The sequence below is a fragment of the Lepidochelys olivacea genome (genome assembly GCF_965140295.1).
Source record: "Lepidochelys olivacea isolate rLepOli2 genome assembly, chromosome: 2".
In the NCBI taxonomy this organism is placed as follows: domain Eukaryota; kingdom Metazoa; phylum Chordata; order Testudines; family Cheloniidae; genus Lepidochelys; species Lepidochelys olivacea.
The window spans coordinates 259994012-260017663 of NC_140412.1; the positions used below are offsets into that span (position 1 = coordinate 259994012).

Consider the following 23652-nt stretch of genomic DNA (forward strand, 5'->3'; position numbering starts at 1 on the left):
CCTGTGCTCTGTGCAAAGGTGAACTTCCCTTTCATCTACGAGGCGAGGCTGCCAATCTGAGAACACAGGATTTCCCACAAAGCTTCCAGCCTTCTTGAAAGAGTCCGTAAAATTCAACAAAGAGGCATAACCTTTCCGTAAGCTCTCGTGTATTACAGGGTGTGCTGGCTCTGCTAAAGGCAGGTGCAGTCCAACCCTTCCGTTACAGGACTCCATTATTGTGGGCTCTCCCTGTGTCTGCTGATGATAAAATGAGCTTGAGGATTGGGAATGAAAGAGGCCATGTACCTTGCGGGACCAGGCGGTAAAAACCCATCAGGCAGCAGTGAATAGATTAGTTCAGCAGTCGTAGTAACAACAGTATTACAGTGGCAGCTATTGGCCCCGAACGACATTCAGGCCCCATTGTGCTAAGGACCGCACAAGCGTGCAGTCAGAGGCAGTCCCTGCCCCAAAGTGCTTCCAGTCTAAGCAGACCAGACAGACTGAGGGTACGTCTAGGCTGCACGTGTTGACACTCCTGAACTAGCTTGAGCAACAATGGCAGGGAAGCCGCGGCAGCATCGGCTGCACAAACCCACCCAGGGGGTGTGCAGAGAGGGGGGCAAGCAAGGGCATGGTCTCCCCCGCCCCTGAAAAAAAATCTCCATGTGTCCCTGCAGCCTGGGGAGGGAGAAAGCTGAGCTCCTCACCCCCTGCTGGAGTCCCTCGTTGCCTCTGCCTTCACACACCCACCCCTCCCGCCCCACTCACCTCAGCGGGGCTCTGCAAAGCAGCCAGCAGCACTGGGACTGCAGCAGCAGGGTAGGAAAAGCAGCAGGCTGTAGATGTAGGGGCGTAGGGAGGAGGAGCTCAGCCGACAGCCAGTTGCTCTGCTGTTTCCTTCCTCCCTGGACGGCAGAGACAGGGAGAGTGCTGCTACCCGGGGGAGCTGCTCCTGGGTGTCCCTGTTAGAGACGTCCTGAGAAATCTGGGGGTGGTGGTGTCACGTGAACCTTTCTTTAGTGTGTGTTTAATGTGCCCCTCCAAAAACGTTCACATTTAAATTCCCATGCACGCCCCTGAACCCACCCAGGACTCAGGATATGGGCTCAAGCGGCTATTCGGTGCTGCTGTGACTTCAGTGCTGTTATTTGAGCAAGCTGGCTTGAGGACGTCTACATGTGCTGACGTCACACCACTGGTTGCAGTGCAGACATAACCAAAGAATGGGAGTGGTACTATACCCTCCCCGTTTTTAATTGACACATACAGTAAATGACTTGCCCAAGGTCCCACTGGGACATAGAATCCTCATCACCCGAGTCCCAGACTAGCACCTTAACCACAAGACGCTCCTTCTTTTCTAGTATGCTGATAAAAATGACAACACCTAGAAAAATGGAGAGAAAGAGAGATACAGACCTTGTCGTCCAGAATAGGTTCGCACTGAGAGTAGTTGATCTTGGAAGCCCATGTCCCATTTCCCATGCATTCTCTGTAGGCGTTTCCTAATAGGGACCGAAATAAATAAATAAATAAATAAATGCACACGTTAACCAAAAAACCCAACAACAACAAAAAAAAACCACCCACGGTGGTAGCTTTCTAGGTATAGATGTTAAATGAGAGCGTTTTCTCTGGATAAATAATGAATTCTGTCTCTGTGGGCTTTGCAGAATAGATAACTTGCCACACTCAGTAAGACAGAAAAGGACTGTGAAGAACACAGAAAAAAGAAGCTTAAAAATAAGGTACATTTTTGCCTGTGCCTGTATCTCCCCTCTGCAGTCCCTCGAGGGCACGCCATCCAGGCTCCTGGTTCCGTAGCTGTCACCTCTTTTGAGCAGAGACCTTTGTCTCTCTCCTTCCTGACTGGGACTTTTCCAGTCTGCACAGTTCACTGCCTTCACGGCGATATTCCCAGTAAATCAGACAGCGTAAACAGGCCAGCGTCTGTGCTTTGCTCTCTCTCCAAAGGCTATGAACAGCTGCAATTGCCAGCAGTTACAAGTTACCACACAGCTCTTCCTAAGCAAGCACATTTATACTAAAGGTGAAAGCATTACAGAGAAAACATTAAAAACAATAAAACTTCCATGCATGCTAACTAGCTTACCCTGTTTACAACTCCAACATGGGCTCTGATAGGAGTCATTCCTTCAAACCCCACCACAGAGTTTATCTGTGGTTACAAGTTCTTAACAGCCTGAGCTCCGAACTATCACCCCCATGAATAGGTTAGTTTGTCTTTTATGCAGTTGGACCTTTGATATTGAGACTCTGGGAACAGATGATCAGCAGACAGCGGTCCCATCCTCAGATCATAGCTTCAAAAGGTTGGTTTTTGCATAGCCAGGAGGTAAGGGATTTGCATTCACCTCTCCCTAGAGACTCCAGAAGCAAACAGCTTGATACTGTTTCTCCCAAGAGTCCAGTCACATCTGGTACATTGTTCTCAGTACAGTCCTTTGAAGTTCAGAACACTTCCCAGGGTTCACAACACATCTCCCCCCACAGAATTTACATACAATCCCACCCATTAGAATACACAGACCGTTCATTAAATACAACGGACCCAGAACATACTTAAACTCAATTCAGTAAGGTTTCCCACGGATACTGCAGGAAATTGCCATATCTCTCACAGCCTTATGAAAAGGAGGTTAAATGAATTGTGCAAAAATGTTAGTGAAAGTTTGGGTGCCTAATGCCACAACTTGGAGTGTGTCATGTAGTTTACAAAGTTGTTACTATACATACTAGGGTCTTGTTCCCCTCTCCCTTACACTGGTGTAAACTGGGAGTAAGGTTAGGTCTACTCTGCAAAGTTTTGATGGCATAGCTGTCAGTCAGGAGTGTGAAAAAACCACACCTTCTAGCTCACATAGTTATGATGACAAAACTCCCAGCATAGACACAACTACTCCGACAGAAAAGAGTGCTTCCGTCAGCATAACTAACGTCATTCAGGGAGGTAGTGGTCCAACACTGGCAGGAAAGCCTCCTTGCGTTGGCATATGCCCTGTCTACACTATGGAGCTCTGCTGACATAGCTACACCAGCAAAACATATGTAGTGTAGACAAGGCCTAACTCCTTTGGAGCCACTGACTCTTCCTACGTGCTGCCTTCCTATACAGTAGCATATAAAGCAAACGACTCAACGAGTCAGGATTTGGATCAAGCTTTGTGGCCTTCCTAACAAATCAGTCACGCAGGCTGAATTCAGGCCAGCTGGCTTTCCCATTGGTTATTAAAATTCTCGCAGTCAGCTGCATGAGATGCCACAAGTGGGGACAAAACAACATTTCAGTGAGGCTGGGAAAACAACACATGAACTTTGTCTGAATTGATTTCAGCTTTAATTGAGCGTTGTTCGGGCCCAGCCAGCCGTCCTTTAGAAAACAAACCGCCCACAGCAAGAGTCTGAATCTCCACTTGGGAACATGGGTGCAAAGGAGGAGTAACTGCATGGCAGTCCGTGGAGTTACGCTGGCACAAAACTGGCCTGAGCGGGCTCAGAATGAAGCCCAAGCTGCTTCTGCTTTTTTGCCCAAACATTCTGGATGTCTCAAAGGCCGCCATTTGGTTAATGAGAGTTAACACAATACAGACTCCAGTCACTCTGTTTTTTTCGTTCCCCCCTCTGATATAATTGCTTTCTCCTCACTGACTTCTCTGAAAGCAGATAATAATATCACCTAGTCCCTGTCAGACCTCCACTGAATGACTTGCCAGTTCGTCCGGTCTCCTTATTTTAAAAGCATTGTGTCACCTACCGGAACTACAGAGCTCCTGCTCAGCACATCACTGGACCGGACACCATTCTGTGCTGTGAAAGTAACTCTCTCTCACACACACCTCCTCCCCACTCCCGAAGGGGTACCAATAAATTAAATGTTTGAAGTCCTTGCCGAGAAATGAGTTCCTAAATTCAATTTCACGTTCATTTGAAATATAGCCTTAAGGGCTGTGCAAAACAGCACATGTCTATTCTAGCTTTGGGGAATACGCCAGATAATCCTGTGGCACCTTGAGAGGAAACTACATGGCTTTGAAGTACAAACCATTTTATTGTATATAAATTCATCCACCTCCCCACCCCACACAAAAGTGTTGTGTAACGACAACATTTCCCCCCTTTGTCTGTTGCAGGCTATAGCCTATGAGAGAGACACTGACAATTAGATAAGCATAAAATAAAGAATAGACAATTCATTAAAATGCACACAGGACAAAGCTAAGCAACTGCATCATCTTCTCCTCATCTCACCTTTCTCCTCTTTACCCCCATCCTTCCTTTTGTCCTTTTGTCTTCATCATATGGCGCCAGGTCAGCCCAGCTGTTACACAGCTGTGCAGCATGGATGGTGGGAATAAGGAGCAAACCAAGAGCCCAAATGCTTACATGCTGCTTAAAATGCCTTTAAAAAAATCACTGAAGCAGTTGCTAGGACAGAATAGGTTGGGTCTTTTTTAGTATTTTTAAATAATGGAAGTTTATGCCAAGAGTCTCTTTAAACCTACCAGTACCTAAGTTAACAATAGGATAGTTCACAAAGGGCAATACATGTGGCTTAGAATCCACATGTATTTGTTACAACACATTTATGATCATTTGAGAGGTGATGCAGGGGTGGGGGGAATCTCCCGGATGGCTACTGAAATCTTGTGTTGATGCTGATGGCTAGTTTGCATTACTGACAACTTTCATGGGGTTCAACAGAGCTGGAATAAATGACACCTAGACACAAACTTGCCACAAATCTGGGTGTGAAGTGACAAACAATGGATCACCTCCTTGCTTATGGCATGTGCTACATCTGTAGAAGACCATTCAATTTCACACAGTGTTGTATGCAGCTGAAACTTGGCTACCTACTTGTGCTGATTCACTGCTTCCTCCCATAGCAACAGGGTTGGATACAATGGGTATGAAACATTGCCAGCGCATTAAGCCAATGAGGCAGGATGATTTTATAGCTCTGAACTCAGCTCTCAACCTAAGTATTCACATTATTCTCCATTCCAGCACGCATATATTGTATGAAGTGGCCTTACTATACAAGTCAATGGAAGTTAATTTTATCCTTCTGTATCTGCACCTGACACCAGCTGGGAACACCTGAGGGAATGAGCCATCACTATAGCAGGCACTGGTTGAGAAGATACGTAACAGTATTCCATTACCCTCTGTTTTCACACACAGGTACTGAAAACAATCACTTTTGGGGATGAAATTTTCCATGCTTATTTTTGGACCAAAGGAATTTGGGGTGTATTGAAAATTGTGTTAAAAATTACAAGCTATCACTTTAAGTTAAGGGGTTTCCAGGTCCTGCTTGCATGCTAGGGGCGTTGTAGGGAAGCCTGTGATCTGGGGCTCCAGTCAGTCAGTCTTCAAAGAGCCAGCCTATGGCAAGGTAGGTCCCTTTGCCTTAGGGAGCAGTCTGTTTTGTTTGTTTTTGGTTTCTTGTGGGTTATTTCTAAGAAATAAAGTAGTGTTACATTCCAATGTCCAGAAAGCTTTGGATTTAATAATTATGCGATGCTTGGACAACTGTGTCCTGAACATATCGCAATAGACAATATTCTTTAAGTCTTTAGGGAAGCACTTAAATGGTTTGAATTTCCACTCCCGGGCTCTGTGGGTGAATACACAACATTGCACACGCACTTCGTAGGTGCAAGCACTGAATGGTTCTCATCACCTGTTCATATACGACTGAGATTTTTCAGCTGCAAAACCCACTTCTCCCAATGCACTGGATGAGTGAAAATTCTTACACTTGCTCGTGTTCAGATGCTGGAATATTTAAAATGCAGATGGTAGGCACCCACATCTGCAGAGATCAGGTGCATGCACATTCTGGGTATGAACAATAAGTCCAAGCAGAAGCTCAGTTGAAAGTCTGGCCTCAAGTGCCATGTCCCTCCTGCACTGCTAGGGGGAGACAGTCAGAGAGGAGCTTTTGTCCCCAGGGACGGTGAACTCCCAGGCAAGGCAGCTTTAAGTTTTCCCTGGGGTCTGTAAGAATTCTGCCAGCAGAGGCTGCACCAGGGATGTGGTGAGTAATAGCATCTCCCAGCTGCCATAGTCCTGCCACGCTCGCAGCCAGCCCCACTCACTTTTTGGTTGCCTATGTTAAAACTGACTCCAGGAGCAATGTTAACTCAGCCGCAGGACACAGATGCACCATTAAACATACAGCTGAAGAGGTTCGTTTGTATCTTATAGGATGGACAGTGCATCAGAGTTTGCTTTCCTTATGGAAGCTGAACTTCCCACCCATCAGCTCATGTAGACGAAGCCTGAAGTCTCCAGCAGGGCTCGCTGCCGCAGCTGCAGTGACCCTATAAAACCACCTGCTGTACTGTGCTGCTGGGAGCCCCTTCAGTATTGCACATGCCTGTCACTGGCTTCAAGGATTGCCAGGCATGTGCACCCAGGGGGCAAAATGTTAAAGTTATAGCAGATTATCTCTGCGTTCCCTGAAGAAGAGAGAGGCAAAGAGAAAGTCACGCCTGAGACCTCACCCCTCCATCCTTCTATTTATGGCCCCATTACCACAGTATCTCCACAGTAGCCAATATAGCTATTGAGGGAAAAGCAATAAATTGTAGAAACACAGAGACACCGGGGGTGAAATCCCAGCCCCACTGACATCACTGGGAGTTTTTCCAGTGATTTCAATGGAACTAGGATTTTATCCTAGAACTTTATTAATGGTTGGAAACTAATATCATCGCGTAGGATCAACTTTAACCCTTAAGAGGATGGATGGCCCGGTAGTTAGGGTGCTAGCCTGGGGTGTGATGAGACCCCAGTTCAATTCCCTCATCTACCAGAATGACCTTGGGCAAGTGACTTAACCTTTTCCGTGCCTCGGTTCCCCACTTGTAAATATGGGGATAATAGCATTGCCCTGCCTCACAGGGGTGTGTGAGGATGAACGCATTAAAAAGAGCCGGGGGGCCATATAAGTACCCAAAAGAGAAGAGCACATGATGGATGTAGGAGTTACATACTCATTCAAAGGCCTGATTGAAGTATCCCTAACCATAAATCCTCCTCAATCACATACAAACTTCCAGCTAATGAGCACAAAAATACTTCAGATATTTGACCCTCGGCTTAAATGCACTTGTCTTGATCAGCCACAAAACCATTTCACAGGGTTTATTTCACAGGGTTTATTTTACAGGGTTTCATTGCCTGCTGGAGGATGGCTCAAGAGGACACTGGCATGGAGGTAAAGTATTTTTCAAAGATTCAAACCTATTCCTAGGAGATGTTATTTCATTTGTCACATGCGGCTCTCAGAGAGAAATTTATTTTATTAATGTCAATGGGTTAAAGTTCAGCTAACAAAGCTGAAAATCAACCTTGGCCTAGCAAGTAACGACCCTCGTAAACAAGGCCCTTAATGAGGGAAATGATCGTTGAAGAAACGTGATTTTTTTTCAATTTTCTTCCCCGAGCGGTTCCTGTGACAAGTATAAAGAAAACTCTTCTAGGAACCGGAAGTGATCCCATTTGAAAGCAGGGTATGAAGTAGTAAGGGAAGGTACTCTAACAGCAATGAAACAGAGGCTTAGCTGTACAGCACCTTCCATTTTGAAGGACCTCAAAACTACAGCTGGTCAGAACATTGTTACCGAACTGTTTCAGGGAGACATATTTGTTTCCAGATCGGGGGTGACAGTTTGTGGCAGGCTAAGGCACCGAGGGGGTCCCCTGTAAGCCAGATCCAGTCCACGAAGACCTTCCGTTTTGCCTGCCAGGCATTAGCTGCTCCATCCAGGTCCCCACTGAGGGCTCTGCAGTAGGGATGGGCCCTGGTACCTGGCTCCAGCAACTGTGTTTCCCTGTCCAGCCAGCAGCATTTCCATGCTGACCTGCCTGAGTGCCCCCCAGTCCCGCCAGTTCCAATGACGCTCTGCAGCCAGGAGGGAAAGGGCCAGAACTACCAGGAGCCCAGGGCCAGCCAGAGCCAGATACGGGGTCTGCCTTTACAGCAGAGCCCCTAGTTGGGACCAGGAAGGAACAGTGGACACCCATCAGGCCAAATGGAAGGCCCTCGCCTGTGGCTCCATCTTCTGTGTTCCCATGCCAGGCGCCCCCTTTCACTCCTCTGCGGATATTGGGCCCGGAGTGGTGGTGCTCAGATGCTGGTCAGGATAGGGACACTGCAAGCCAGGAGAAGGCTGGAGAGTAGAAGGACAGAGCAGCTGAAAGCCCAGGGTGGACCCAGAGCTGAGTAGTGGGGCCACCCAGACACTAGAGCCCCAGCTGGGAGCAGGAGCCAGGCAGTGGACAACAACAGTTTGGGCTCCACAACTGAGCTCTTCAGGGGGCAACGCTGCCACTAGTGACAGTGATTCTATAAGCTAGTGATTAGGGCACTGGGCTGGAATATGGGTGTTTCAGGTTCAACTCTCTTGATTTAGAGCAGAGAATTTTATCCCAGATCACTCCAAATCAGGCAGACCAGGGACCTGAACCTGCGACTCCCACAGCCCAGGCCAGTGCTCAAGCCACTAGGCTACAGGGTGTGTAGGCATGCACACATATACACACACACACACACACACACTCTCTCTCTCTCTTAATCTGCCTTAGGGAATAAAACACCCTAAACCAGGCATTCAGTAACAAGAATACAAAGTTTAAACTAACTGCCATATGCCTCTATTCCATGTGGAACATAAGGCCTTCACCACGACACTCCATCTTTGATGGTTTCTTGCTGCAGTCTTCACTTCTTCCCAGGAAATGCTGATAGCTGTCAATTCTCCTTCTTGTTTGCGTGTAAAAAAACAGCCACTGGGGGGAGTGGGCAGATAGCCACACATCTCCTGATTTAACTGTCTAGTTTTAGGTGTATTTGTTGTTGGCAACGGCAGGAAGTGGGGTGCCTGCAGAGCTACTGCAGACATATGTGTATGTCTGGCCTGAACGAAGACTCTTAATACCTAACAAGGCTGACGTATGTATGGTTTTACACTACAACACATGGCGATGAGACAGAGCTGAACTTACAAAAATGAAAAAAAAAAAGAGAAAGATTTGTGAAGTCATCTGTAAGTCAGGCCTACAAACCCTTACAAACATATGGGAAATGACTACAACCCTTGGGACTATTTCACCATGATTTAATCCACCACACCAAACTTGGGAAGAATACCGTGAAAGAGCTTATTTTTTCCACTGCTAATGGTATTTCAGATGATTCTAAAAAGAAAGCTATCACAGTCAACAGCGTAGGGACCAAGACTTACAGTTTAACGAGAAACCTGTTAATCCCTGAAGAGCCTGTAGACAAAAGCTTGATGAGCTAGGAAATCTGTTAAAAAATGTTTCAACCTAACACCTAGTGAAACAGTAGAACGACTGAAGTTTAACTCTCGGTCAAGGGCAGCAGGAAAACAGTAACGGAATTTGTGGCAGAACCGAGGAAGCTCTCTCAAGACTGTAGTTACGGTGTGTCCCTGACACACGTGCTAAGAGACAGATTAGTTTGTAGCATTAATGATGACAAAAAGGCAAAGGAGATTACTGTCTGGATGACAGTTAACATTTGAAACAGCTCTGAAATTGGCGCAGGCTATGGAATCAGCAAATAACTTTTTACAGGATTTACAAACACAAACCACAGGGCAGATGGCAATAGCACACAAGAAATAGAAGGTAGGTGGAAAAAAATATGCAAGGCGACCTGGGAAACAGATCCAGTCAGCTAGCAGAGAGTGTTATAGTCATGGAGGCAAACGCAACCCAATGGATTGCGGACTGAAATAACGAGAAACGTCACATCTACAGGTGGACAGGACACATCTGAAGTATGTCAAAACAATACCAGGAAAGCAGAGACACAAAACCATGATAAAAAGCAGCCTCATAGCCTTGGTAATTTTCATGTACTTTAGGTGAAAAGCAGTGAAAAAGAAGATGAAGTAGCAGCTTATACTATCTATAGTATAACAAACAAATATTCCTGAAATAGGTCCCATTCATATTGGGCTGTCTGTAAAGGGAAACAAAACATATGATTTGCGCTGTACATGGGAGATAATGTAACTATTATAAGCCAAGAACCATATGGGCCCTTGTGGAAAGATAGTGAGCCACCTTCGCTGCAGAAATGTAGGACAAAATTACCACCACATTGAAGAAGCCATAAAGACACTGCAAGCCACCAATGTGAATGTTTGGAACCAGAGACAAATAAGGCATCTACCATTTCTAGGAGTCTCGGGCACTGGCCCTGACTGGCTCAGAAGAGGGTGACTGGCTGACCTTTCACTGGATTCACTGATTTCACTTGAAATCAGAACACGATCTAGTTCTGGAAACTTTTAAATACACATACAGAAGTATTTAAAGATGAACTGGATACTTTAAAAGGCACTGCTGCTAAAGTCTACGTAAACCCAAATGTCATGCCTTGTTATTTCAAACCCAGATCTGTACCCCGTGTCATGAAACAAAATGTTGAAATGGAGTTAAAAAGACTACAGGCAACTGGCATTATTGAACCTGTAAAGTTTTCTAGATAGGCTGCCCCAAAAGTCCCAGTGAAGAAGCCAGTTGGCTCCATATGACTACGTGGTGACTATAAGTTGACTGTAAATAGGATCTCAATTAAAACAGCGCCCAATTCCAAAAACTGAACTGCTCTTTGCAGTTTTAGCAGGAGGGCAATTGTTCACAAAGTTACATCTGAGCCAGGCCTGCCAACAGATCATCCTGGAAGAAGACTGCAAGCAGTATGTCATGTAAATTCTCCAAGACTGTTCAAATATAATCAGTTACTTTTTGGTAGGTCCTCAGCCCCTGCTATTTTCCAAAGAACCATGGGGGGATTGCTTCAGGGAATTCCACGTGTGGCAGTATATCTGGATGATATATTAATCACAGGTCCCACAGAATCTGAACATTTACAAAATTTAGCAGAAGAGCAAAACAGGCTAAAGGAAACAGGTCTGCACCGAAAACGGAGTAAGTGTTCCTTCCTGGCATACAAAGTGATATCCTTGGGCTGTAAAGTGGATGCCCAGGGACACCACCAAGTGAGAGATAAAGTCAAAGCAATTAGGGATGCTCTGGAACCTAGGAATAGTTCAGAGCTGAAGGCTTACTGAGGCTTGCTGAATTTCCCGAGTAAGTTTTTGCCAAACTTAACACTTCTAATGCCTCTGTATATGTTACTTAAAAAGGGGGTTAAACGGTATTGGAAATCAGCTCACGAACAAGTGTTTCAGGATTCTAAATTATTGCTGCAGACCTCATAAGTCCTGGACCATTATGAGGCTGACAAACAACTGATATTGATTTGTGATGCATCTTCGGAATTGGAGCTGTTTTAGCTCACCGGATGGAGGATGGATAAGAAAAGCTAACTGAATTTGCATCCCAGACTGTCTTCTGCTAGTCATAATTATTAATAGCTAGATTGAGAGGGATTAGCTGTTCTTTGGGGTGCAGAAGATATTTCTATTATATATAGGCACTGATTTATAATTTGCACCGATGAAACCCCTACTCACATTGTTTAATGAGATGAAAATTATGCCACAGATGGCATCACTCAGGATCCAGAGATGTCCAGTGACACTAAGAGTCTATGAATATACCATTGTATACAAAACTGGCCAGAAGTTGGGAAATACAGATGCTTTAAGCCAGTTGCTTTTACTAAAGACACATGAACAAGATAAAAAAAAAGTGAAGAGAGTGTTACTAATGGACTGTCTTCATACACCTCCAATGACACCATTACAGGTAAAAGTACTGGATCTATACCAGTCCATGATTCACAAAAGTTTGAGAATTTGTGCTAAAGTGATGGCCACAGACCAAAGCTGATCAGAAGCTCACACCTTATTATAAGTGACACAGTGAACTCAGTGTGCAAGATGGGTATGTATTATGGCATGGTCCTCATTCCAAAGCAAGGATGTGAAGTATGGATGAACTCCATCAACACACCCCATACGTGCCCCCATGACCCCGAGAGCTATGCTGGCAGAAGCATAATTCCTGGTTGGTCACCCATGACAGACAGACCAAATGCAAGTCCGTTAGCCCTCCTAGTAAGGGGTTGGGATTGAGCTAACAACCTGTTCCTGTTAAAAAAAGTAATTACAGAAACCTACACTTCTGTTCAGCTCACCAAACCAAGTCATTGTTAGACATATAATAGAAATACAAGTAGATCTCATTTAGACGAAAACTTTGGGAAGTACCTGAAAAAAAATCTCTCTCATTATGGTGTGAAGAAGAAAGCCTCGAAAAAAACCACATTTTTTGGACATTACATAGAACTCAAAAATTATTAAAACGAAACCCCGAAAAACAGAAGCCCCATCTCCAGTTCCTCAATCCTGGTGCAACATACAACAGCCTCACGGGTGCCCTAAGTTTCACCCAGCAGCCTATGGCCAAAATGCCCTGCTTTAGTATCTGGACATTGCTGCTCAAGAAGTGAGAGTAGTTAGTGATAACAGGCAAGGGATGTGAGAAAAAGCAAGCGAGAGCAGGAGGTGGGAAGAGAGGCAGGAAGGAATTTTAGCAGGACTGAGAGTCAGGGAAGGCCAAAAGTAGGGAGAAGAAGGAGAGAAAAGTAATTGGTCACCAAAGCTCCCTTAAAAAATACTTGATTTGAACTAGAATGTATGGCTTGTCAGAGGTCAACCCAGCTAACTGGCTAATCCATGTGCAATGTCATCTCTTCCTTCACTGCTTTCACACTCAACATCCCTTTGGGACTGCTTCTTTTTATAGCAGGAAATGCTCTTTCCTTTCAAAATACTACAGCACCGTAAGTGTGGCTTGAAAATCCCACTAGCCTTCAAATGGACTCAGCTTGCACAAGAGCGGCCTACTTTTAATTAGTATCAAAATTAGCAAAACACTGTGTATGTACAGAATTTGCAGTAAGTCATTAGGTTTCTAAAAGCTTCCCTTCCAACGAGAGGTCCACAGTTATCTCACTGTCCTCTGTTATCTCTTGTCTTACACTTACATTGAAAGTTCTTTTGGGCATTTGTTATGTTTTTACAGTGCCCATCCAGCACAACAGAACCTTGGCCACTAGGTACTACAAATAAATTGTATAAACAACAAAGTCCCATTAAAGGTCATGTAATTTTACACCCATCTTACTGTCATGATTATTTGCCAACTTGTAGGGCCAATTTGTGATCTCTTGATGAGTAATTCCAGGGAAAATGGAGGAACTGCTCACCAATGGGAGTCAGGGATTCACAGTCTGTACCACTGAGCACTTTGATTCTCATGTACTTTATCATGCTGTCTCAACAGGCAGAATAAGAGAAAAAGATAAAGATCAATATAAAAGAGCAAAGGCAATTAAACCTAACATTCAAATACATGAATCTTCCACTTAAGGTTAGAAACAATAAAACAGGCCTTTTGCTATATATTCAGAGAAAGAAAATGCATGAGCTGAAGCACCTAAATCTGTGCAGTTCTTCTTTGGGTACTGAGGGCTGCCTGTGAGATGCCCAGTGCTCGTGATCTCTTCAATGACGAATAAACGAAAGAATTAGAACATTTGCTTTGCCAGACTAGATCAGACCTGTGGTCCATTAGGTTCAATATCCAGTGTCTGACAGTGCAAGAAAACATGCAACAGGCAGATGTGGGATAATCTGCCCTCCCCGACGGTCTCATTCCAACCCCTAATAGGTAGAGGTTAGTTCACATCCATTTTACACCATCCACAATGCCTTTTGTTACCAACTTCATCACCGTCTATTGCTAATGCAATTGGTGACACCACGCATCCCTATCCAACTCCAGTCACAATATCAAACCCCTCACCCAGGCTTGTTTCCAATCTTACTATGCATCTAACTTCCATCATATAAACTCTGTATTATATTGATCAGTTTGTCTTGCATCTCTTAGCTGCTAGCAATATCCACAGGGTGTCTCTGGGGACACCATTGAATACCTTCTTTAAGTCAATAAAGTTGATTAAGATGGATTTTTTCAGACAGTGGCTTTTTTGAGGATCTACCTGGACAGAACCCAGTCTGTTCTTCTAGTAATTTTTCATCCACCATCTTGTCCATTCTGTTCAGCATAACAGTAGCCAATATTTTACCTGGGATTGATAACAGTACAATACCTTTTCCGGCAATTCCACAACACCACCATCTTTCCAGTCTTGGGGCACTTGTTCTTCCTCCCATATTTCATTAGAGTTTTGTTACTGCTCCATCAGAATTTCACCTCCTGCCCTTGGTACCTTTATTTGAATTCTGGTAGTTCACTGGGTCCCAGCTCTCCCCTGTTTCCAGCATCCCTCACCAGCTATCACTTCAATGTGGTGGCAGTCCACCTTTCGGTAGATAGTGATAGGGTCACCAATTACGTTTGCCCCCTTCCAGGGTAACAGAGTCCAACAAAATACACAGTCCACCCCCAACAAAGGGGTTACAGCCCATCTCCAGATCCCTATGGATAGCACGCCTTTCAATTCAGACTTACAATGTCTTTATCCTCTCCTCCTGTCCAATGGGAAGTGGGAAGGGGTTTACTTCCCTTCCACAAAAAGGGCGATTGGTAGGGGAGCTCAGGGCCTCCCCATCTACCAGGCTCAGACCCAGGGCCCTATGAGAGGCAGTGATATCCAACACCCTGGAGTGCTTTGAGACTGCTTTCCTTGGCCACTTCCTACTACTTGCTTCTTCACAAGGCTCAAAGTTCTTCACTTAAAGTCCAATAGAAAAATAGCAAAAAAACAACTGAATCTTCAGGCCAGATGGTAGTCCTCTTTCCAGGCTATTCCTAGCTTCCAACTGGCCCAAGTTCCTGGGTTTCATTCCCAACACTAAGGTGGTCACACTCCTCTCTACCCAGAGTTTCAGGCAGGCTGTGGTCCCTGTTTGGGTCCTGTCTCCAATCAGGATTCCAGCTCAGCCTCCCAGGCATCTCTCAGCCCTCAGCCTAAGGGAGAAAGCTCCCTTTACCTCTCACTTGGTTCTCTTCCCTTGACCCTCCCTTTAGGGTCTGGGGTAGCTGCCACTTGCAGGCCCTTCCTTGCAGTAAGAACTCCTGCTGTCCCCTTATTCAGGATCTCCCAAGATAGGCCTCTCCTCCAGACAGTTTAATACGGAATGAAAGTGTTCTGTCCATTGTCTGGCTTGTTTCTCATTAGTGTTCAACATCTGTTCCTGAAACCCCCTGACAGGCGTCACCTGTGATAGTCTGGTTCTTCCCGAGATGTCTTCCACTATTCTACAGAGCTGCTTAAAAAGTTTCCCCTTTGTGCTGCTGCTTCTGCCTCTGCAGCTTTCATGTGGCCCCAGGTGTTTCTATTTTGCTTGCATCTCTCCTTTATTTCTCCGTCCCTCTGCAGCTTCCTTTCAGAGCTCTACTTGTGTCTTGCACGGTTCTTTTTTTCCCCTTCAGAGCTTTCCACTCAATCACTGCCTGGATTCCAGCTGTATTTTATGTCTCTTTCTTCCACCCTGTTCAATGGCCCATTACTTCCTCTGCTGTCTCAACTGCTGTCTTCTTCCACTTTGACCATTTGTCTTCCAGACTATCATCAGCCTGGTTCGGAAAAACACTGGAACAATTGCTAAGTGCAATCTTGAATCTGATCTCTGTTTCTTGGCCCTTGAGCTTCTCTACTGCTGCAACAGACTTTTTGTCAGTCTTTGTGATCTTTCTGAGTTTAAGCAGTAATGCGGCCACTAAAAGATAATGATCTGAGACAACACCTGCTCCTCTGCTGACTGACATCCCATGATCTCCATGTCAGCTTGTGAATCCTGAAGACACTTTCTCCTTTGAACTGGACTAGGAACGCACAGACTTTCTGTGAGGAACTGCAAAGAAATCATAGAATATCAGGGTTGGAAGGGACCTCAGGAAGTCACCTAGTCCAACCCCCTGCTCAAAGCAGCACCAATCCTCAACTAAATCATCCCAGTCAGGGCTTTGTCAAGCCTGACCTTAAAAATATCTAAGGAAGGAGATTCCACCACCTCCCTAGCTAATGCATTCCAGTGTTTTACCACCCTTCTAATGAAAAAGTTTTTCCTAATATCCAACCTAAACCTCCCCCACTGCAACTTGAGACCATTGCTCCTTGTTCTGTCATCAGCTACCACTGAGAACAGTCTAGATCCATCCTCTTTGGAACCCCCTTTCAGGTAGTTGAAAGCAGCTACCAAATCCCCCCTCATTCTTTTCTTCCGCAGACTAAACAATCCCAGTTCCCTCAGCCTCTCCTCATAAGTCATGTGTTCCAGTCCCCTAATCATTTTTGTTGCCCTCCGCTGGATGCTTTCCAATTTTTCTACATCCTTCTTGTAGCATGGGGCCCAAAACTGGACACAGTACTCCAGATGAGGTCTCACCAAGGTTGAATAGAGGGGAACGATCACGTCCCTCCATCTGCTGGCAATGCCCCTACATATACATCCCAAAATGCCATTGGCCTTCTTGGCAACAAGGGCATACTGTTGACTCATATCCAGCTTCTCGTCCACTGTAACCCCTAGGTCCTTTTCTGCAGAACTGCTGCCGAGCCATTCGATCTCTAGTCTGTAGCAGAGCATGGGATTCTTCCGTCCTAAATGCAGGACTCTGCACTTGTCCTTGTTGAACCTCATCAGATTTCTTTTCGCCCAATCCTCTAATTTGTCTAGGGCCCTCTGTATCCTATCCCTACCCTCCAGCGTATCTACCTCTCCTCCCAGTTTAGTGTCATCTGCAAACTTGCTGAGGGTGCAATCCACACCATCCTCCAGATCATTTATGAAGATATTGAACAAAACCAGCCCAAGGACCGACCCTTGGGGCACTCCACTTGATACTGGCTGCCAACTAGACATGGAGCCATTGATCACTACCCGTTGAGCCCGACAATCTAGCTAGCTTTCTATCCACCTTATAGTCCATTCATCCAGCCCATACTTCTTTAACTTGCTGGCAAGAATACTGTGGGAAACAGTGTCAAAAGCTTTGCTAAAGTCAAGGAACAACACGTCCACTGCTTTCCCTTCATCCACTGAGCCAGTTATCTCGTCATAGAAGGCAATTAGATTAGTCAGTCATGACTTGCCCTTGGTGAATCCATGCTGACTGTTCCTGATCACTTTCCTCTCCTTTAAGTACTTCAGAATTGATTCCTTGAGGACCTGCTCCATGACTTTTCCAGGGACTGAGGTGAGGCTGACTGGCCTGTAGTTCCCAGGATCCTCCTTCTTCCCTTTTTTAAAGATGATCATGCCCATATGGAAATTACCCCAGCAGTTGGGTGGGAAGTTATGAAAAGGAAATTATCTCGGAAGGGCTGGAATGTTAAGACAGTGGAACTGAGCACCCTTACTGGAGTATTGTGTCCAGTTCTGGGTGCCACATTTCAGGAGAGATGTGGACAAATTGGAGAAAGTCCAGAGGAAAAACAACAAAAATGATTAAAGGTCTAGAAAACATGACCTATGAGGAAAGATTGAAAAAATTGGGTTTGTTTAGTCTGGAAAAGAGACGACTGAGAGGGGACATGATAACAGTTTTCAAGTACATAAAAGGTTGTTACAAGGAGGAGGGAGAAAAATTGTTCTTCTTAACTGCTGAGGATAGGACAAGAAGCAATGGGCTTAGCACTACCTTATTTCATTAGTAGTCTCACTATATAGAGTTAGCAGGAAGTGTTGAGCATTTCAAGCCCCCACTGACCACAATGGGATCTGTGGGTATTCAGCAGTTTTGAACAAAAAGATTAGACACCTATACTTAGGTACCCAGACTTGAACATGTTCGTGATGAATCTTTATCAGGGACAGAACCCACAACCTCATGCTCCTTATCCCAGGCCACCTATACGTGAACTAAAGGAGAATCTCCATTCTGTACAGCAGTATTAGGAGCGATCCTTGCTGGACCAGCCTTTAGAGGGTGATATGTACATACCAGATCTGTTCATTATCCTGTCACTCTTAGGCAGGCATCTCAAGTAGCTCCTACCTTAAGGGCCAAAAGATGTATTTTCCTTAAGTTTTCTATCATGTGAAGTGCGGGTCCATTCAGCGGATGAGGAGGAGCTAACTTGAGTCTGATCAAACACGTCAGGAGTGTCATGTGAAGCTTGCTATCATTAAGTTTCCAGAGATGAATAATGACACAAGTATAATGCAGGAAATAAAGCTCCAGCCCATTTACAGTTTTAGTACTTTAGGATGCTGTGGCCAACACAGGACAGTGTTTTATGGCTCTTTGGTGAATTAAGTTAGAGAAATAATCAGGTAATAACAGAAATCGCCTCATAAAAATTATACAACTATATAAAACCTTCAAGTTGGTTTGATGGAGCATAATCATTTAAGGGCCAGCGAGATATTTCAAAACATAAATTAAAGGCATCTTAAATGGCAAACATCTTTTTCTTTAATTATGCTTGTTATACACAGTGTGGTCATATTATCCTCAATCATATTTAGGGCAACGGAAAACTAAAGAATTTTCAACTGAGTTTAAAAAAAAATAGATCAAGGCTATTATTTCTTGAAATACAGAAAAGTTGGTTAACCCAGAAATAAGAAAGCTACCCAAATAGCATCCCATTATCCAATGTAGACAGCTTGCCATGCAATTCTGATCTCATTTAGAAGGATATCTGAAAAGTGTGCAGGCTTGAAGCCCTCTTTTTCCAGCCGCTCTGCACAGCCTCAATTCAATTCTGCCACAGACTCACTGAATGACCTTAGTGTAAAGTTCCTACCATGATGGGGGCCATATAAGTACTGGAACAAGTAGTGGAGATTCTATCTATGAGGTCTCTCACAGAAGCTACCAATTTCCATGCAAGAACTGGATGAAAAATGATTCACTTCCTGACAACACAGCTCCTAAACTGACCAAGGATCCCTGTGCCTTTTCCAATGGGCAAATGGAAAAAACAACAACTGTATTTGTAACTCTTCTAGCCTCTCCTGGTCTAGGGTGCTATAGGCTAAGTCTTATTGTAACACCGGCAGACCCCAGTTGTTGGTGGGTGGGATCAAACCTGGGAACCTCTGGAGCTAAATGCCATATAGCGCTTAGCTAAGGCTGTAGAGCAAACTTATTAATCAAGCTCTCCCTCTCCCACTCCCCCCTGAATGGGACAGAACACCACACTCAGAAGATGTGGGGGTTACATTATGGTCAGTCCTAATCTGAAAGTGGATTCTCGTTATGGCTGATGATTCATGTAAAGACTGTGCATTGTATGTAATAGTGGGTTGAGAAGATGAATCATTACAATTCCATTGTGTTTTTGAAGCAATTGCTAGGTGGAAAACATTTGTATCCACCCAACACTAGTTCAACAGCCATGGGAAATGATTTTTAGGTCTGGCAAAATGTACATCAACTTTATAGTCAGAGACTTTAATCTTAATTTTGTTGGTTACAGTTGGAAAATACAAGGAATAATATTTGAGGAGAATCTTGACATTTGGCTATACCTTAAAAAAGCAATAAGCCTTTTAGCTAGGAATAATCCAAAATGTATTCATTGAGGTTTTTTTGCTTATATTTATTCAGTGAAACCCCATCAAAGACATAAAACAAACACAAAGCTAGCTCGAGGCTGTTATTTGTATGTATGTAATTCTTGGCGTTCAGTTAAGCACATCCTTCCAATCATTAGCAGGAGATAGACAAGTCCAGACAATGTGCACTAGTATTACCGCCATGGATCTTGCATTGTTGACAACAGGGACTAAGTTAATTTTGAATTGAGTTTAGTCATCTTGTTGTGTTTTACACAGATGATTTTCTGACGGGGTTTCTATTTCAGGTCATCACAATTAAAATGAAAAGCATCTTTCCCCAGTCATTCTCCTCCTTTACTGTGGATTCCATAAGTATGGAGAGCAATGCCCTGCAAATACTGGGGCAGATTCATCCCCAGCATAATCAGCAGAGTTACTCCAGGGATCAAATGCAGCCCATTATGTAAGAGCTTTGTACATATTAAAAGACAACCATATGGTTTGACAGCTGGCTGACAATGTCCTCAGGAAAGCTGAAAATAAAGACTTGTGGAGAAAATCCAGCTATTGAAAATGGAAAGTTTTGGAAAGTGGAGTTAACTGTGGCTAAGGCGATGTCAGAGAGTCAGACGTTACAGATGGAAGAGCCCGCAATGGGTTATTTAACCCACTCTCCCTGCCAACCTGAATTATTCAGCCCAGATGTCCATGGCTTCCACAGTTGTACTTTCCAACTGTACCTTTGTGAGACCATTTCACAGTCTTAATAGCACGCATGGTCAGGAAGATTTCCTGATAGCCCAAATGAGTTCTTCCTTTTAAAAACAAATGTCAACCCATTTCTCCTACATATTCCCCCTGAAACCAAGCTAATAATTCCTCTTCCTTCTTGGCGGTTACACCCTGTTTGTAGACAGTCATCAAGTCCCACTTCACCAAGTTAAACTCTCCTCACAAGTCAACCACTGATATGGCAATGGGAGTCTGGATCCCATGCGCAACTCAGTGGAAGTGAGTGCAAGGATCTGAGGGGAGAATTTTGCCCTCACAAGAAGTAGCCCTAAGACACTCCAGAGCTAAAACTAAAAAAGGGACCAAACTATATTGAAGTATCAAGTGTCCACACTACACATGAATCACCAGCCCAGGGAAACTAGACTGAAAACAGCTTACTTGTAAACCCATCATAAGGAAAATAAAAGCAGAACAGTAAAGACTGCTTGGTTAATTCTCTTTCTTTTGGCGTATTCAGTGTTGTGCGAGAATCTTTTCTCTCGAGCTGGGTCTGCATTTGCAGAGTAAGGGCACCAGTCCATCTCTGGCAGCATGAATGCTATGAAGCAGTAAAGCAAAAGATAAGAACACAGCTGGGATGAGTTTTTGATTTGGAAAACTGACAGATTAGCTCCCTTCCTTTGGCTTTAATGTTTCCGACTGAAGATAAAGGAATCATTTTGGGTTGAAATTTCTATCACATGAACCACCACAGGTTCCATTTACACTAAGACTCCTGTAAGCTTCTCAGGTAGCATTATGGGGCCTTAAAAATAAGGCATACATTCATTTTACTGCCAAAGTGGTGTAACGGGACTTTCGCATAAACGAGAATCAAGCCTCATATGCCTAGAATAGCCGCACTCTGCATTTACACAGCACCTTTCACCCAAGCTGCACAAAATACTTTACAACAATTAATCCATTCTTTTAAATACCATCATCCAGGATTGTTAATGTTATTTTACAGATGGGGAAGCTGAGACAAAGAGGTTAAAGTTCCTCTAGTCCTGGTTTTTGAAAGCACCGGATAGGCTGGGATCAAGCTACTTCAAAGACCACCTGTCCCATCACAGTCCTCCAGGACAGCTGTTATCCACAGGCACACTTTCCTTGCATTGGCAAAGATAAGACCCTGAAGGTATGTCTACATTGTATCGTAAACCTGATTCTAGGAGATCCAGGCTTGTGGACTTGGTGCTTCCAAACCCACATTTGAGCACCCACGCTGCACTGTATGTCCAGGTTTACAATTCCTGGACCCAGGTCTCACAGCTGTGCTAACATAGCCAAACTGCACTACTCAGACCTTCTGACTTGGGTCTGTGGCTTGAGCTGCATCCACACTGCAAAGTGACAGGGCTTGGACCTGACTCTCAGTGGGACCTGGGTCCTGACCCCACTCCCAGGAGGGTCTGAGGACCTGGGTCCTGGGCACTTGCTGACACAAATCAGACTGATTTGTGTGGACGGAAGAGGGCTTGGGCTCAAACTGGAGTCAGACCCTGGGCTTAGTGGGCAGTGTAGACATATCCTCAGAGGCAAAAGGTATCTTCAATGGCAGGATCCCAGCTGACCCCTTTCCAGACTCTCAGGAAGCCAGGCTGAGTTTGAACCCGACCAGAGGAACATAGGATGGGCAGGGACCTCCTGGGTCACTGAGTACAAAGCACTACTATTGCAGACCATCCTGTCATATAATCCCATTCATAAAACTTATCAAGTTCATCAAGATACATCTGTGTCTTATCACCATGTTCATGTCTAAATGCAAAACCTCTCCCCACCTTCGATAAGGTCTTCAAACAGTAACGGCATCTTTCCAAGACCAACACGCAGTTGGTTGCTGGCGTTCTCAGCTCCAGCCGCATGAAGATGTCAGCCCTTTAACTTGCTACCACTTTTATTCAGCACACACTCCTCTGTTGCCAGAGCATGACAACTTCAGCTCAGCACGTGCTGCAGCAATTTTCCAACCTATGACCCCGGCTTCACCCCTGTATTCAGTGCTGAGCTGGAGCCGGTTCACACCAGTTCACTGGAACCGGTTGTTAAATTTAGAAGCCCTTCTAAATTTAATAACCGGCCAAAAGTGGCGCCTTAGGGGCTGGAGCACGCACGGGGAAAATTTGGTGGGTGCAGAGCACCCACCGGCAGCTCCCCACCTGGCCCCAGCTCACCTCACCTCTGCCTCCTCCCCTGAGCACACCGCCCTGCTCTGCTTCTCCGCCCTGCCCCCAGATTTCCCGCAAATCAGCTGTTTGCGCAGGAAGCTGGGGGGGAGGGGCTGAGAAGCAAGCGGCGACTTCGCGCTCAGGCCCAAGGAGGCAGAGCGGAGGTGAGCTGGGGCGGGCGCGAGGAGGGCCACCCGTGTCACAGCAGGTAACCTGGGGGACGCGCAGGGGAACCGCTCCCCGCCCCAGCTCACCTCCGTCTCCCACGACCCCCTCGTGGGATGAGGAGGGAACCAGTTGTTAAGATTTTGGCAGCTCATCACTGCCTATATTACGGAAATCAATTGAGTTGCTGCACCACTGTCAAGCAGTTGTAACTGAGTGGAAATCCAGTCCTATGACAGGTAACACTAACCACTGCTCCTCAGCCTAGTAAGGGGCAATGAGACAAGCTGAGGATAGCAGAGAAGATTCGGGTGGCTAGTCTCATGTGAATGCATGTCATAGCTCTCATTTGTAACAACAGGCCCAATCTTGCAAGATGCTCAGCAAATACTAACTCCAAATGAAATTAGTGGGGCTTGAGAGTTATGTGCACCTCGTGAGGGAGGCTCATATTTTAGCAGGATCAGACCCAAAGGGAGATTGAAATAGGAAATTGTATCACATAAAAGGATCTTGCACTCCCCACTGTATACTATTCTTGGCAGGTTTTTCGAAGCCTTGGAAAAAACTGCAACATCTGTAGGCTAAAAATAGGAACCAAATCATGTTCTTTCAGTTGTTTACACAGGTGCCGTCCTCCCCACATGATATATTTAGTTGGGTTCTTTTTATTTTTGGAACAATTGTGCATATAGGATCTATGGCTCCAGTCTGTTACTGGCAATTCCAGGAGACAGAAGGTGAGGGCAGCAGCATCCTACCATAATTGCCACAGCTGGAAGAATTGTCTTGATTTGATTATTTCTTACAAAAGGTGAGGAGTTTGGACTTAAAGGGCTTTTTTTTTTTTTTTAAGTTGTGGATGGGGGAAAGTTCCAGCGGCTATGAAAGTAATCATATCAATAATGCACACTCCCTGCATTTAAGACGCTGCTACCCAGAACCCATGCTCTGCACAAAGGAAGGGTTGTTATAAATATATTCTAATTTTGTTTTACAGTGAAGTTAAGAAGAAATCATCAGCTGGCAGAAAC

The 23652-nt window shown here is 44.9% G+C and overlaps 1 protein-coding gene across 2 annotated transcripts in view; it reads right to left on the reverse strand.

The window, feature by feature from the left end:
• CRHR2 (corticotropin releasing hormone receptor 2) overlaps positions 1 to 23652 on the reverse strand; it is a 246267-nt gene that overhangs the window by 101543 nt on the left and 121072 nt on the right. For both annotated transcript variants that reach the window (XM_084618204.1, XM_084618205.1), the window contains one exon: positions 1405 to 1490. In XM_084618204.1, the coding sequence (XP_084474330.1) occupies positions 1405 to 1490 (86 nt within the window). The remainder of the gene's footprint in view (positions 1 to 1404; positions 1491 to 23652) is intronic.